Source organism: Ornithorhynchus anatinus, chromosome 8, assembly GCF_004115215.2.
Source record: "Ornithorhynchus anatinus isolate Pmale09 chromosome 8, mOrnAna1.pri.v4, whole genome shotgun sequence".
Lineage (NCBI taxonomy): Eukaryota > Metazoa > Chordata > Mammalia > Monotremata > Ornithorhynchidae > Ornithorhynchus > Ornithorhynchus anatinus.
In genome coordinates, this window is record NC_041735.1 from 70,695,074 (window position 1) to 70,710,964 (window position 15,891).

Below are 15,891 nucleotides of genomic sequence, written 5' to 3' on the forward strand. Positions count from 1 at the left end.
CCTACAGTGGACAGGGTGCTGTAGTGGGTCCATGCTTATGTGAGCAAAGTGTGTGCCCGCCTGTGTGCGCGTGTGCAGTGCAGTCCCCCAGGCAGCAAGCAGTGCAGGGCGGGCATGGGGGGGCTTTAAAAGTCAGGGAAGGCGGGCACTCACCGGCTTTTCCCCTTGTACACAGTGGCGTAGGATCCTTCCCCCAGCTTTTCCAGTTTCTCGTAGGAATCCGCTTTCCCAAACTTGGGGCTTGTGGGCTGCCCGGGGAGATGGAAAGGAGCCGTCAGAGGGGGACGGCCACCGAGGGGACGTTCAACATTGTTCCCAGACCTAGTGAGGAGTGGCACCCGCTACGGGATTGAGCCACCGCCTACCACGTGCCAACTTGAGAAGCAGCATGACCAACTGGATAGAGTACGGGCCCGGGAGTCAGAAGGGACCTGGGCTCAAGTCCCAGCTCCAACACTTGTCTGCTGGGTGACCTTGGGCAAATCACTTCATTTCCCTGTGCCTCACTTATCTCATCTGTAAAATGAGAATTAAGACTGTGAGACCCACATGGGACAACCTAATTACCTACCCCAGGGCTTAGAACAGTGCTTGACACATAGTAAACACTTAACAAATACCATAATTATTACTATTATTCTCTGTGCCTCGGTTACCTCATCTGTAAAATGGGGATTAAGATTGTGAGCCTCAAGTGAGATGAGGACTGTGTCTAACCTGATTAGCTTGTATCTATCCTAGCTCTTAGAAAAGTGCTTGGCACCTAGTAACCACCTTACAAATACCAATTAAAAAATACACAACCAACCAAAAACTTGTGCTGTGCTGAGCAGCAGGGTAGACAGATTGGATCCAGCCAGATTTGATATCGTCCATATACGTCATGGAGTTCAGAGTCTATGTAATGAGGGGAATGGGTATTTGAACTCCAGTTTAGAGAAGAGGAGACCAAAGCCCAGAGAGGTTCTGTGACTTGCCCAGAGCCATAAAGTAGACCAGGAGCACAATTGGGACTAGAACCTGGGTCTCGGCACTCCCCGGCCTGAACTCTCTAACATGGAGAGTAAAGGGGGACAATTCTGTTCAATAGATAGAGCAGGACGAACCAAAATCTGGGCAGACCGCTCAGTCCCAGCAATCCTCAGTTTCTGGCCAAGCCCCGGGGTCTGGCCTCTTATGGGCCTCCAGGTCCCGGTCTGCCCCCGGCACCTCCGCCATGACTCCCCCACGTCCTGCAGCTTGCAGACCCCCTGCTTCTTCCATAGGGGGAGAGGGGTGGCTCTGCCCTGTCCCGAGCCTCCCTCCCCACCCCTCCCACCTCATCCCTCAGCCCCGGCCCACGTCGCGGATCTGCCAGGGGCTTGGAGGCCTCCGGCCGAATTGCTTCTCCACTGCAGCTTCCCCCTCTTGGTGGCGCGATCCCCAAACCGAGTGCCCAGAGCAGCCCAGCCTGGGGGTCATCGATCCATCCCAGCTACCAGCCCGCCTCCGTCCCCTGAGTTAGACGGTCCTCCCGGAAGCTTCTGGATCAGGAAGTGAGGTTCCTTGGGCCTTGTCCAGGAATTTGCCCAGGGAGTGGTTCCTTGTCCTGGATATGGTGGAGGCTCCTCCCGAGGACCCCGGGGCCTGACTCTCATCCCAGGGACCACCAGCAGGGTGACGTCCCCCCACTTAAATCAAAGCCTGTTGTGGTGTGGGGCGAGGGGCCATCCAGCCGGTGCAGAGACCCACGGGGCGCTTACCGAGCTGGGGCTGGAATGGCGCCTCCCCCTGGGAGAGTCGGGTGCCTGTGCCGCAGCCTTGGTGCCGATGCAGGCGTTGTTCTCTGAGTGGACTCTCTTCACCTGGCTCGGTGGCTTCTCAAAGGGATCAAACGTGCTCTGTGCCCTCTGTGCCCGCTGCGCCCGCACTTTCTTGTCCTCGGGGATCGTGTCCAGGGGCTTCCCCGCCACGTCCCCGCCCGGGCAGCTGCGGCCGGACATCTTGGTGACACATATCTGAAAGGGAGAGCGAGAGCAGATGTCAGCAATCGGCACTGGGCGGGCCAAGCTGGAGTGGTGGTGGTGGACATGGGACAGCCATCTGTGGTGAGGGGAGGCCTCGCTGGCCAGCCAGAGGACCACTCAGGAACCACCGCCCAGAGGAAAAGACAACTGCCCACCAAGCACTCCTAACCCACTGCCCTCTCCCGACCCGGCAGACAAAAACCCAAAGGGGCCCCTCCAGGCCACGGCCCCCTCTAAACATCAGCTTCCTCCGGGAAGGCGCCCTCCCCGAGCCACCAGCAGAAGTCCCCCAGGTGCCACAACTGGTCGGAGGGGTTGGGGAATGCAGCTGGTGGTCTGCCAGGAGGGCAATGTAGGTCCCAGCAAAGACTGCTGTTGGAGGGGGTGGTGGCCCAGAGTGAACTTTGCCTCCTGAGCCCGAAGAAGCCAAGGGTCCTATCCCATCTCTGTGCCCAGATGTACTGTGTCCCGGGCGAACCAGCAAGCGGGTGCCTGGGCCCACAGCCAAGCCCGAGGGTCTGGGAGCCAGCTGGGCAGTGGGAGGCGGACAGGGCCCAGCTTGGGCCCTTCTCTCTGCCTTTGCCTAGCTGTGGGAACACTCCTCTTCCACTCAACCCAGAGTGCCAGACCCATGGGACACAACCTTCCCCGGGTGAGTGTGGGCATAGATGGTCACCCACCAGGGCAGTTTGGAGACCTCAACCCCTACAGCAAACACCACCTCAATCTACAATACCTGCTGACTCTCTGCTGGGTGCAAAGCACTGTACTAAGTGCCTCTCCGAGACTTCCTTCTTTAACGCAAGAACTGTGTCACCACAGTGTGGGGGTGGGTGAGGGCTGCTTCCCTCGTCCCTCCCCAATCCAAGCCCTGACAAAGTCCCAACTCAGGCCCATCAGGAGAGTGGCATCTCTGGGGAGGGGCAGGGCCTAGGTTCCCGAAGGTCCCCCAGGGACAGTTAGGGGATGGAATGGTTTCCAGAGCTGGACAGACTGACAAGGGAAGGAGTCTTTGGTCTGGGGGATGCAGGATGACCAGTGTTGATCCTAGACACCTCCCCAGCTCAGTCTGGCCTCTCTAGATTGTAAGCTTGTTGTGGGCATGGAACGCGTCTACCAACTCTGCTATGTCGTACTCTCGCAAGTGTTTAGTACAATGCTATGCACACAGTAAGAGCTCATTAAAAACAATTGCTTGACTGGTTGATTGGCCTGGGGGCCTTGCAGAGCAGACATGTTTCAGGGATCACTGTAAACGGGAGGGGTGGTGGAGCTCCTGGTGGGCAGGGATCATGTCCACCCACTTTGTTGTTCTAGACTCCCCCAAGTGTTGAATACTTTCTCTGTCCACAGGAAGCACTCAATTAATACTGACGATTGCTGTCCAGGTCAAAGCCTGGCTGGCCTGGCCCAGGGGGACATGGCTTTTGAGTGGCGGCCTGATCCAAACCCAAGGAGCCATCCCTGGGGCCAGCTCTGGGCCACGTGACTATGGAAAGCTGCAGGGAAGTCCCATCCTGATGCTCGCTCCCCACCTGGCATCAGGTGAGGTTTGCTGATATGAGCCTTCCGGAAGGGCAGGACAGAAAGTCCAAAATGCACGTGTGGAAGGCTCAGGCCGGGACCCCTGCCCTGCCCCGCTCCAGGTCTCCGGGCCAGACAGCGACAACAGCCGATCCTTGCCCCAAGGATTCCTTCCTGCTCCTCCTCCTCCAGGCCCCTGCTTCCCTTCCCCTGCCCTGTTGGCACCACCAGCACTAGGAAGCTTGGGTTTGCAATTGATTCTGGTAGATCCAGGAAAGGGCAACCCTGAAACGCTGGCGGAGCGTGGCAGCAGAGTGCGGAGCCCCGGGGCTGGCGACATCCCATGGCTCTAGCGGAATCAGCAGTGCAACCAGAGGGCCAGGAGGAGGTAAGCACTGGCCCAGAGGAACTGGGAGTGAAAACAGCCTGCTGGGTGGTCACTTGGACCACCATGCCCTGAACGTCAGCTCAGCACCGGGGAGAAATGGATCCAGGATGAAGACTGGCTAGACTTTACACCATAAGCTCACTATGGGCAAGGAAGGTGTCAACAACTCTGTTATTTTGTTGCATTGTCCACTCCCAAGCGCTTAGTACACTGCTCTGCACACAATAAGTGCTCAATAAATACCACTGATGGATTGATTGATTAATTGAGAAATAGGGCCTTGAGACAAGTAAGAGGAGATGACAAAACACAAGCTGGCCCTCAGCTGGCCCTCAGCTGCTCAGCCTCGCTCTGCAAACGGGGACCTGGATGTCGGGGGGAGCTGGGAGGCTGTGGAGGATGACCAGGGCAGTGGTCACGACACAACACGGGTCACGACAGAAACAGCAGCCTCTCTGGCTACACCCCTCGGTCATCTGCCCACTCTAACTGTGAGGGCCTTCCAAGGGTCAGTCCTGGCTCTTCGGCCACATGGCTCATAGAGGTCACCCGCTCACCTGCTCACGGCTCCTGTCCCAGCTTCTCAAACGCTCTGCAATGTCGCCTCCCCACTCCTCCACCCACAGAGGTTCTGTAATGTCACTCCCCACCCCCGCCTGCAGGACTGCAAAGAGTCTCCATACTCATTTAACTGTCCTGGAGGCAGGAGGAAACGGAAAGTCACAGAGCAGCATCCTACCACCACCTCCAGCTTTGCATTTCCAAAACCGAACCACTCAACTCCCTTCCATCCCTCCCGCCATCGTTGACACACCCCCTTAGACTCATCTTCGGCTCCCTCGTTCCCCTCCCACACCCAATCTGCTAAGGCGTCCTGCCAACTCTTCCTCTTCAACAGCTCCCGCATCGTCCACCCATCCTCTCCTGGTGCCACCCCTCTTGTCTAGGCCAGAAACCAAGCTAGGCTAGACTAGAAATCAATCAGTGTGTTTCCTGAGCACCAGGCACTGTGTAAAGCACTCGGGAGGACTCCTTAAGGACTCTGCCCACCTGTGGCTTCTCTCCCCCAGTGCTTGCTACAGTGTTCTGCACATAGTAAACACTTAATAAAAACAATCATTCTCTCCAAACTCCTTGAGAGAGTTGTCCATACCCACTGTCTCCGCTTCCTCTCACCTAATTCTCTTCTTGATCCCTACCAGTCTGATAGAACAGTGCTTGGCACATAGTAAGCGCTTAACAAATACCATCATTATTATTATTTCCATCCCATTCAGTTTCCCTCCGTGGAAACTGCCCTAAGGTCACCAGTGACCCTCTTCTTGCCAAATCTGTCAGCCTCTTCTCCATCCTAAACCTCCTAGAAGTCTCAGCTGCCTGTGACACTTTGAACCACTCCTTTTCTCCTTGAAACTTTATCCAACCTTGGCTTCACTGACACTGTCCAATCAATCAATCAATCAATCAATTGTATTTGCTGAGCACTTACTGTGTGCAGAGCACTGAGTTAAGCATTTGGACTACAATCTAACAGAGTCGGTAGCTATGTTCTCTGTCCACAACAACCTTACCATCTAGAGGAGGAGACAGACATTAATATAAATAAATCAATTACAGATAATGTACATTAGTGTTGAGGGGCTGAGGGAGTAGATCCAAGTAACCCCAAGTGGAAGGGTGATGCAGAAGGGAGTGGGAAAACAGGAAATAAGGGCTTAGTCAGGGAAGTCCTCTTGGGGATGTGCCTTCAAAAAGGCATAGATGGTCGGTATATGAAGATGGGGTGTTGGGGGGGTGGGCTTCCAGGCCAGACGAAGGACTTGGGAGAGAGGTTTTCGGTGAGATTGACAAGATCAAGGTACAGTATGTCAGCATTAGACGTGCGAAGTGTGTGGGCTGAATTGTAGTAGGATAGAAGAGAGGTAAGGTAGTTAATCAATCAATCGTATTTATAGAGCGCTTACTATGTGCAGAGCAGTATACTAAGTGCTTGGAAGAATATAATACAACAGAATTACCTGGCATGTTCCCTGTTCATAACGAGCTCACAGGCTGGATTGGGCAAGGTGACTGAGTGCTTTAAAGCCAATGGTAAGGAGTTTCTGTCAGCTGCAGCGGTGGATGGGTAATCATCGGAGTTTCTTGAGGAGTGGGGAAACGTGGACTGAATGTTTGTGTAGAAAAATGATCTGGGCAGCAGAGTGAAACATGGACTCGAGTGTGGAGAGAAGGGAGGCAGGGAGATCAGCAAGGAGGCCGATACATTAATCGAGGCAGGACCGGATAAGTGCTTGGATTAATGTAGTAGCAGTTTGAATGGAGAGGAAAGTGTGGATTTTAACGATGTAGTGAAGGTTGAACCAACAGGAGTTAGTGACAGATTGAATATGTGGGTTGAATGAGAGAGAGGAGTCGACAGTAAATTCAAAGTTATGGGCTTGTGAGACAGGAAGGGTGGTGGTGCCGTCTACAGTGATGGGAAAGTCAGGGGGAGGACAGGCTTTGGGTGGGAAGATGAGGAGTACTGTTCTGGACATGTTTAGTTTGAGGCGTCACTGGGACATCCAAGTAGAGATGTCATAAAGGTAACCCCTATCTCTCTGGCCACTCGTTCTCAGTCTCTTTCTCAGTCCCCTTCTATTCTCCACCTACACCCACTTCCCTGGAGAACTTATTCGCTCCCATGGCTTCAGCTATCATCTTTATACAGATGACAACCAAATTTAACCTCTCCAGCCCTGATCTCTCTCCTTTTCTGCAGTCTCACATTTCCTCTTGACTTCAGAATATCTCTACCTGCCCCACCGACATCTCCAAGTAAACGTGTCCAAAGGAGAACTTATTTTCCCACCCAAACCCTGTGCCCCCACATCTTTCTCATCACTGTAGACAATACCACCTTCCTCCCTATCTCACAAGTCTGTAACATTGGCATTATCCTTGACTCATCTCTCTCATACAACCTACACAGTCAATCTGTCACCAAATCCTATCGGTTCTATCTTCACATCACTAAAATCTGCCCTTTTCTCTCCATCCAAACTGTTACTACACTGATCCAAGCACTTATCTTATCCTGCCTCGATTACTGTATCAGCCTCCTCGCTACTGCCTCACCTCTTGTCTCTCCCCACTCCAGTCCATACTTCACTCTGTTGCCTACATCATTTTTCTAAAAAGAGTTCGGTCCAGATCTCTCCACTCCTCAAGAATCTCCGGTGATTCCCCATTTACCTCTCCGCATCAAACAGAAACTCACAATCAGCTTTAAAGCACTCATCAACTTTCCCCCTTCTACCTTACCTCGGTAATTCGATCCACTAATGCCAACCTACTTACTGTACCTCTATCTCATCTATCTCACCACCAACCTCACGCCCACTTCCTGCCTCTGGCCTTGAAAGCCCTCCTTCTCCATATCCAACAGATGATCACTCTCCTCACCTTCAAAGCTTATTAAAAGCATCTCTGCTCCAAGAGACCTTCCTCAACTAAACCCTCATTTCCTCTTCTCCCACTCCCTTCTGTGTCACCCTTGCATTTGCACCCTTTACTCATCCCTCCTTCAGCCCCACAGTACTTATGTACCAATCCATAATTGATTTATTTCTCTTAATATCTGTATTCCCCTCTGGACTGTAAGCTCTTTGTGGCCAGGGAAGATGTCTATGAATTCTGCTATACTGTAATCTTGCAAGTGCTTAGAACACTGCTCTGCCCGCAGTAAGCGCTCAATAAATACCACTGATTGGCTGGCTGAAGCTCCTCGAGAGGGTGTTAGATTGATGAGGTGGGGGTAAGGTGAATTAATTCAGGAAGGCTTCCTGGGGGAGGGGAGATTTCAGGAGGACTTTCAAGATAGAGACAACAGAGGTCTGGTGGGTTTCTTTTTTGGGGGGGAAATCACAAACGAGGGGTTGGAGGTGAGCAATTGGAGGAGAACAAGACACAATGGGAAGAGAATCTGGCGGGGATGGGTGACAGAGTGAGCAGGGGGAGGGGCAATGAGAACCAATGTAGATGACAGAAGGAGCTGGTGGAGACATGAGGCCAGTGGTCGGAGCTTTTCCTTGGCCTCCTTCCCTACTTTAGTCCACCCCGCCTTCAAACTCTGCTCCCAACCCACTTCTTCCAGGAAGCCTTCCCTTACTACACCATACTGCCCGGGTTCCCACCATACCTTCCTGCTCATGTCATCATCGTGGATATTTCCTGTCACCCACCTGTTCCCCTACTGGACCATTAGATGGTGGCCTCCAGGACCCAGGCCTCTTTAGCACCTCTCTCCAGAACAGAGGGCGGTGGCTGCTACTCCTAGCCTGATTAACTCTCCTTTTCACTTCTCTCCAGTGAGTGGGTCCCCTCTCCCCTTCCTTCACTTCTTTCCCACTTTTTTATGGTATTTAGGGGATTTTTGTTGTTTTTTAATGGTATTTGTTAAGTGCTTACTATGTGCCAGGCACTCTACTAAGCGCTGGGATAGATACAAGGTAATCAGGTTGGATATAGTCCACATCCTACATGGGACTCACAATCTAAATTCCCATTTTAGAGATGAGGTAACAGCCACAGAGAAGTTAAGTTCCACCTAAGGTCACACAGCAGACAAGTGGTGGATCCAAGATTAGAACCCAGGTCCTGTGACTTTCAGGCCTGCGCTCTTTTCACTCCGCCAAGCTGCTTCTTTCCCAGCTTTTAGGACCCTGCCCATCTTCCCTTTCTCGCAGCCAGCAGGGGCCCTCCCCCTTTTCCCTTCCCCTCAGCAAGCAGGGCCCTCCCACTCCTCCCTTCCCCCCAGCCAGCGGGAGCCTGCCCCTCCTCCTTTCCCCCCAGCCGGCGGTTGCCCTCCCCCTCCTCCCTCCCCTTCCTCCCTCCTCCTCCTCCCCCACTCCACAGCCTGCTGAGGTCTGCGGAAGCCTCTTTGCCTCCCTTCGGTGACAAAGGTCCCAGAGTGAGCAGGGCTCAAGGAGTGGCTGAATCCAGGTTCTCCTGAGGGACTGAATTGCCAGGACTTAAAGCCCTGGGATCTGGAAAAACCTGGGAAATCCTGGTCTCGGATTCTAGCCTGTGGTCCTGTGGAGTGGCTGCCAGTGGGGGGGCAGGGGTGCAGAGGGCATCCTCCACCTAGGTCATAGGTTCGAATCCTGGCTCTGCCTCTTTTCAGCTGTGTGACTGTGGTCAAGTCACATAACTTCTCTGTGCCTCAGTTACCTCATCTGTAAAATGGGGATGAAGACTGTGAGCCCCACGTGGGACAACCTGATTCCCCTGTGTCTACCCCAGTGCTTAGAACAGTGCTCTGCACATAGTAAGCGCTTAACAAATATCAACATTATGCTCCCTCAGGAGACCCTGGGCATGTCCAGAAGGCCTGGTGGAGGGTCTTCAAACTGCAAGGGATGGCCTTGTTTGGGCCAGGCCCCACCACCAGTGACCAGTAGTGAAAAACGGCCAAGGGCGGCCCTGCCGATCGATCGATCAATCAATCAATGTTTTTTATTGAATGCTTATTAAGCTCTTGGGAGAATATAATACATCAAGTAGACATGATCCCTGCCCTTAGAGAGCTTGCAGTTGCATGGCGAGCCCTGGCCTGAGCAGTGGGAGAGAACAATATAGTAGGTAAACACGATCCATCCCTGCCTTCAAGGAGCTTACTGTCACTGGCCTAAGCATTTTGGGGAATACATTAGAGAAGGTACACAGGGTCCCTGCCCCCTCCCGGGAAGCAGCTCGAGGTACTCTCCAAAGTCAGAACGCTGAAACAAATTTTGAGACACTTTGCTCCAGCCAGGCCCCGGCCTGGACCCTCCAGGGTTTGGGGCACCAGACCTGAGCAACCTTGAAACACCCCCTACCCTGGCCAGAGAGTTGGGGGGAGTAGGGGGATGCCCTGGACAACCTTGAAGCCCAGAGCAAGGGGAGAGGCCCCTGGGGGCCTGCATGGGGGATGGGGGCTCTGATGGGACCAAGGGATCGGTAGGCAAGAGAGAGGCTGGAAGGAAGAAAGCGCCAACCTTCCCACCTGGAAAGTGTCTCCTGCTGGGCTCTTCCAGGGTGGCATCATATGTTGGTGGGACACTCAATTTTCAAGAAATGTCAAATATTGTTTGCAGGTTCAGCAGGACATTATTATAATCAAGATTATCATATTTAATAAGAACTTCCTAGGCACGTAGCACTGATCATAGTTCTGAGATAGCTACACCTGGGATGCCCTACTGCCCAGCGCAGCCTCACCTCCCTTCCAGCTGGGGAGCCGGTGATCGGTTCTGAAGCAGCTCACGGATGGAACCCGGCAAGATTGCGGCCGACCCAAACAATCTAGTCAAGCCCGCGCCATGGCGGTGCTTGGGGCTCGAACGGATCCGCTGCCCACCCCCTCCCCGGGGAACAGCTCTGCCTGCCCAGGCCCACGTCCCACGCCCACACTCCAGCTGGGTTCAGCTGTGGCATCACCTAGAAACCTCCTGGGGACTACTGAGTTCAAAAGAGCTACTCATGCACCCTCTCCCCTCCTCCCGCCCCCCCAACTACACACACAACGGTCTCTCTCTCCACCCCCCACTCCCCACTAAGTAGCACGGATCCAGTAGCCCACCAGGATACAAGGGCAAACATGGGAAAGCGTGAACACAGGCATGCAGGGGTGGGTGAGCATAGGAGAGCACTGGTGAGCAAGGGTGAGTGAGCACGGATGAGCATGGAAGAACGGTGAACACAGGCAAGCAAGCACGGGTGAGCACAGGAAAACACAGGTAAACTTGGGTGAGTGAGCACGGATGGACACAGGCGAGTGAGCCCAGGTGACCATGGGAGAGTGCAGGGCCAGCACGGTGAGCATGGGCAAACACGGACAAACATAGGCGAGCGCAGGTGATTGTGGGGGAGCATGTGCATGCCTGGGCTAACACTGCAGGGCCATTCCCCGTCAGCTCCCCCCTGGGGGTCGGTGCTCCCAGAGCCAAAGTGGCAGCCGGGGGAACTGCCAGAGATGTGTCCCGGAGCTCCCGGACTCCTGGGACAGCACGCGGTGACTGCAGGTCCGAGCCCGGAAAGGGGAACGATGAAACCCCGAGAAGCCCAGAATCGATCTCTCTCCTAGGGTGTAAGCGTGAAGGGGCTCGGATGAGGCCTCTTCCCCATCTCCCCCCTCCCCCCACATTCCTCCCAGGCCCCGACGGGTCCTCCGGCGCCAGCTCCATCTCACCGCTCTCTGCAGTCCCCCGGGCTGGAGTCACCCCCAACTCTCCAGCATGGACGCTAGCGACGCGTCTGCAGTGTCAGCCCGCTCCCAGCTCAGCCGCCGGCTCGGAGAAGGGGGAGGCGGCGGTGGCGGGAAGCCCGGCTGGCCGCTTGATCTCTCGGGGCCGGAGGGGCCCACGCCACTGCTGAGCACAAAGGAGCAGGAGGGTCCGGATCCCCGTTCTCCCCCACGAAGCCGGCTCCTGCCGGGCGGCCCCCCTCAGCCGGCTCGGGGATTGCAGGGATGACCTGCCGGCGGCCGGGCTAGCCAGGGGAGCCCTGGGGAAGCTGGCTGGCCAAAAGCAGAGGCGGCGGAGGGGGCGGAGGGGGCAGAGGCGGCAGCATCGGCAGGAGCAGTAACGGCGGCGGAAGCGGCGGGGACACCGCGGCCCCAGGACCCACACGGACACGGTGGAGGCAGCGCCACGCCCCCCGGTCCGCCGGTCCCCGGGCTCTGGTTAGCTGGGCTGGACCACCGACCACCGGCGGCGGCGGCAACGGCAGCAGAAGCAGCAGCAGCCACCGGTGACTTCATCGGGGCGGAGGGGCCGGCGTACACGCCCATCCCCACGGCGGCGGCACGCGCTCGGCGGCGGCAGCAGGGACAAAAGCCCCTCGGGACTCGGGGGAGGACCGGTGGGGGTCAAAGTTCACACTCCATCACTCGACTTAACCAAGGACGCCCAAGAGGGTGAGTGTGTGTATGTGTGTGCGTGCACGTGCGTGTACACAGGCACGTGTGCACACCCACCACCCCCGGCCAGGGAACGAGCCGGTCAGGCCCACCTCGCCCCACTGCAGTTTCCGCTGCGGAGCGGGCCGGGGGGCCCAGCCGGGGCTGGGGTTTCACCTCCACCGTCCGGCCGGATGCCCCCACCCCCCGGCCGCCTCGGTCACCCCAGTCTACGACCACGATGGCTCGATCGCCTCCCGGAGCCCCATCTGACTGCCTGCCCTGCCGTGGGAGGCAGGGGGTCAGGGTCAGGGGGCCAGGGAGGCCCGAGAGCGGCAGCACAGCCCGGCCCCAGTCAGCGCCGCAGACCGGCAGGCGGGAGGCGGCCGAGAGGACCCTGGGCCAGGCATCTGTCCGCACCCGGGCCCTGAGTCGGACCCTCCGGGTCAGGGAGATCAAGGCCTCGACCTACTGGGGGTCAGCGCTGGGGTCAGAACTGGACTCAGACACTCAGCCTGAATCGTCTTCCTTCGCATGTTCTCAGTGGATGCATAAATCTAGCTAAAGCAAACATACACACACCCCTGTCACATTTATGAAGCAGACACACCCACACCCTACCACCACCCTCTCCGGCAGGCACCCAGACATGCGCGTATGCACATGCACACACGTGCGCCCCCAGATTTCAGTGCACTCGCTCACAGCCAGTCAAGCTCTCACCCCATTTCTGTGCAGCTTTCTCTGGCAGCTTCCCATGAATGTGACCCTCTGGCTCCGGAACCCCCCCTTGTTCCCGACATGGGTTTAGGGCTTCCTCTGGGCTCTGAGCACTGCGCTGGTCAATGGGGAAAGGTGCGAGGGCCCTACATCCACACAACCCGCAGCAACCCAGGGGAAGAACAGGCTTTCTGGGAAAGCAGCGGTCAGGCAGGCAAATCAGGAAAAACCGCCCATGCCACCACATCCTTCCCTGTTGGATGGGATGGTCCTCAGGCTCCAACCTGCTCCCGCAAGGAAGAACCTGGTTGGAAAAGTCAGAACCGACCCAACGCTCTAACGGTTGGTCCAGGGGCTCCCATCCCTCAGTTCCCAACATTCCAGCGGTTGTTTCAGAGAGACCCTGTTCCCGTTCCCAATGTTCCAATGGTCGTTACAGGAGATTCCACCCTTCTCCCTCATTCCTAGCATTTCAAGAGTCATTACAGGGAACCAATCCCCATTCCCAATGTTCTAACAGTCATTCATTCAATGAATCATCTTTACTGAGCATTTACTGTGTGCAGAACACTGTACTAAGGGCTTGGGAGAGTACAACAATAGACACATTCCCTGCCTTGATGAGCTTACAGTTTACAGGGGAGTCTATAGGGAATTCCACTCCCTCATTCCCAGTGTTTTATCAGCCATTATAGGGATCCCATTTCCAATGTTCTAACAGTTATTACAGGTGATTCCGATTCCATTCCCAATGTCTAATGATTGGTTCAGGGGGTTCTGCCTCCTATTTCCAGCATTCTCAGGGTTGTTACAGGGATTCCGCCACTTTTCCCGATATTCCAGTAATAAAAATTATAATAACAGTGGTATTTAAGAAGTGGTTTGGTCTAGTGGAAAAAGCCCAGACCTCGGTTCTAATTCTGACTCTGCTACTTGTCTGCTGTGTGACCTTGGATAAGCCACTTAACTTCTCTGTGCCGGGTTACCTCATCTGCAAAATGGGGATTAAGGAAGACTGTGAACCCCAAGTGGGAGAAGGACTCTGTTCAATCTCATTAGCTTGTATCTACCCCAGTGCTTAGTGCAATGCCTGGCACATAGTAAGCTCTTTAACATATACCATAAAAATTTGTTGAGGGCTTACTATATGCCAAGCACTGTACCAAGCACTGGGGTAGGGACAAAGTTTTCAAGCGGGATACAGTACCTGTCCCACATGGGCTCGGTCTAAGTAGGAAGAAGACCAGATATTTTATCTCCAATTTACAAATGAGGAACCTGAGACCCTATGAAGCAAGGTGACTTGCCAAAGGCCACACAGCAGACAAGCAGCAGGGCTAGGATTAGGACCCAGGTCATCTGACCTTCAGGCCCGTGCTTTTTTCCACTAGTCCACAAGCTACTTCTAACAGCTGTAACTGAGGATTCCGCACCCCCTCCCTTCCCCCGGGCCTCAAGCTTCCCAACCTTCTCCAGGTTTTTAGAGGGGATTCTGCTCCCCCTCCTCCCATTCCCAACATTCCGAAGTTTGGGAAGGAATGCTTCTGCTCCCCGTGCAGGCAGCCTAGGAGAGGGAGGACTTCTCCCAATGACTCTAGGAGGGTCAGGGGTGGGGGGCAACGACAGCAGGGATAAACCAGTGACAGAGACCACTCCTCCCCGCTAAAGTCCAGCTGGCCCCAGAGAGACCACCCACCAGACCGCCTGCCTCTGGAACCTCTCTGTTTTTAGCCTCTGGCCAGGAAGCCCAAACCAGGCAGAGGCCCCTCCGCCCAGATGGTCAGGGGCAGAACCAGCCTGGGGGTTGTGTGGCCGGTCTAGATGGGTCAGCTTCTCTAGAGAAGCAGCGTGGCTTAGTGGAAAGAGCATGGGCTTGGGAGTCAGCAGTCATGAGTTTGAATCCCAGCTCTGCCACTTGTCAGCTGTATGACTGTGGGCAAGTCGCTTAATTTATCTGTGCCTCAGTTACCTCGTCTGTAAAATGGGGATTAAGACTGTGAGCCTCATGTGGGACAACCTGATGACCCTGTATCTCCCCCAGCAATTAGAATAGTGCTCTGCACATAGTAAGGGCTTAATACCAACATTATTATTATTATTGTGGGTGGCCGGGGGGAGTGTTCCACTCTGGTGGCTAGCACCGAGGCCCAGAGCCCATCCTGACGGCCAGGCGAGCCCAGGATGCCGCCCACCAGGGCGGGACCTCATCTGTTAGTGCTGCTGGGACCCGCAACAGAGCTGGGCTTGGAGACCCTGACTGAGCCCTGCTAAGGATGGAATCTGGGGTAGGCTCTGGGAAGGGGAGGGAGAGGGTCGGGTGGTGGTGGGGCAAGGCGGAAAGCGGGTGATCCCAGCTGGGGAGGAGCTGGGGTCTGGGAGCCACCTCTCTGTCTCCAGCAGTGGGGACAGGAGTTACGGAGCACCCTTATGAGGGTTAAAGGGCTGTGATGTTTCCTCACTCCATGGTGAGTGACCTTCGTGGCCTTCAGAGCAAGTCAGTCGAAGCTGACCCAGAGCCCTGCTACTGCTGTTGCTGCTACTGCTGGGGGCAGCTCCAACCCAGGCCTCTGCCCTCAAGGATCTTACAATCTACAGGGAGGGGAGGCAGAGACAAGCAGAGGGCAACTTCCAAACACATAAAGGATAAGTGACAGCCTAAATACTAAGGACAATAAACATAGAATCAATGAACTGGGCAGATACCTGACACATAAACAAATGGCCTACCAAGTGCCAAAGTACCTGGTGGGGTGCCAAGGCCAGGGTCAGGGTAATCTGGGACAGCCTCCTGGAGGTGGCTTCTTAGGAGGCAGTGGGAGATCTTGGCCCTAAAACTTGAGCTTCTTCTCCTTGGAGGGGAGGGGAGAGTCACCATCTGGAGCCTGGCACTCCTCCCACACCACAAAACACGTGGTCTGCCCCGGGGGGCGAGGGGGGAGGAGGGGAAGAGAGAGACACCATCTGGATCCTCCTGCACCCTGGCACACGTGGTCCGTCCCAGGGGGAACTAGGGGGCTGATTTCACTGGGGTGGAAGGGGCCGGGGCCGACTGCATTGGGAGTTTCCTGACATTTGTCTACCAGGATGTAGGGTTTTTAACTCATTTGAAAAACTGTAATTCACTCAACTGAAGAATCAAATATTTGTCTGGAAACACACAGAGGTGATCGCAGCAAACTCTGACAGCTCCCTCCCCCGCCGACCCCCACCTCCCCTTCCAGCCCCACCTCACTGAGCCCCCATTCACCGCGGTAAGAAAACACTCCTTCGTGGCACATCCGATGTGACCCCTTGACCCCAGAGGGAGGGAGGGGGAGCAGGGGCGAAGGAGGGTG

At 55.4% G+C, this 15,891-nt stretch overlaps 1 protein-coding gene across 2 annotated transcripts in view; it reads right to left on the reverse strand.

Moving 5' to 3' along the window:
* The window catches only part of CDK14 (cyclin dependent kinase 14), a 75,950-nt gene that overhangs the window by 37,285 nt on the left and 22,774 nt on the right, over positions 1–15,891 (reverse strand). Inside the window, exons 1-3 of one of the 2 annotated variants that reach the window (XM_029070874.2) lie at positions 11,129–11,649; positions 1,743–1,997; positions 154–248 (exon numbers count right to left, since the gene is read on the reverse strand). In XM_029070874.2, coding sequence (XP_028926707.1) covers positions 154–248; positions 1,743–1,982 — 335 coding nt within the window. In that variant the 5' untranslated portion in view covers positions 1,983–1,997; positions 11,129–11,649. Of the gene's footprint in view, positions 1–153; positions 249–1,742; positions 1,998–11,128; positions 11,650–15,891 lie in introns of those variants that run through there. The other variant, XM_029070873.1, reaches the window with a different exon arrangement.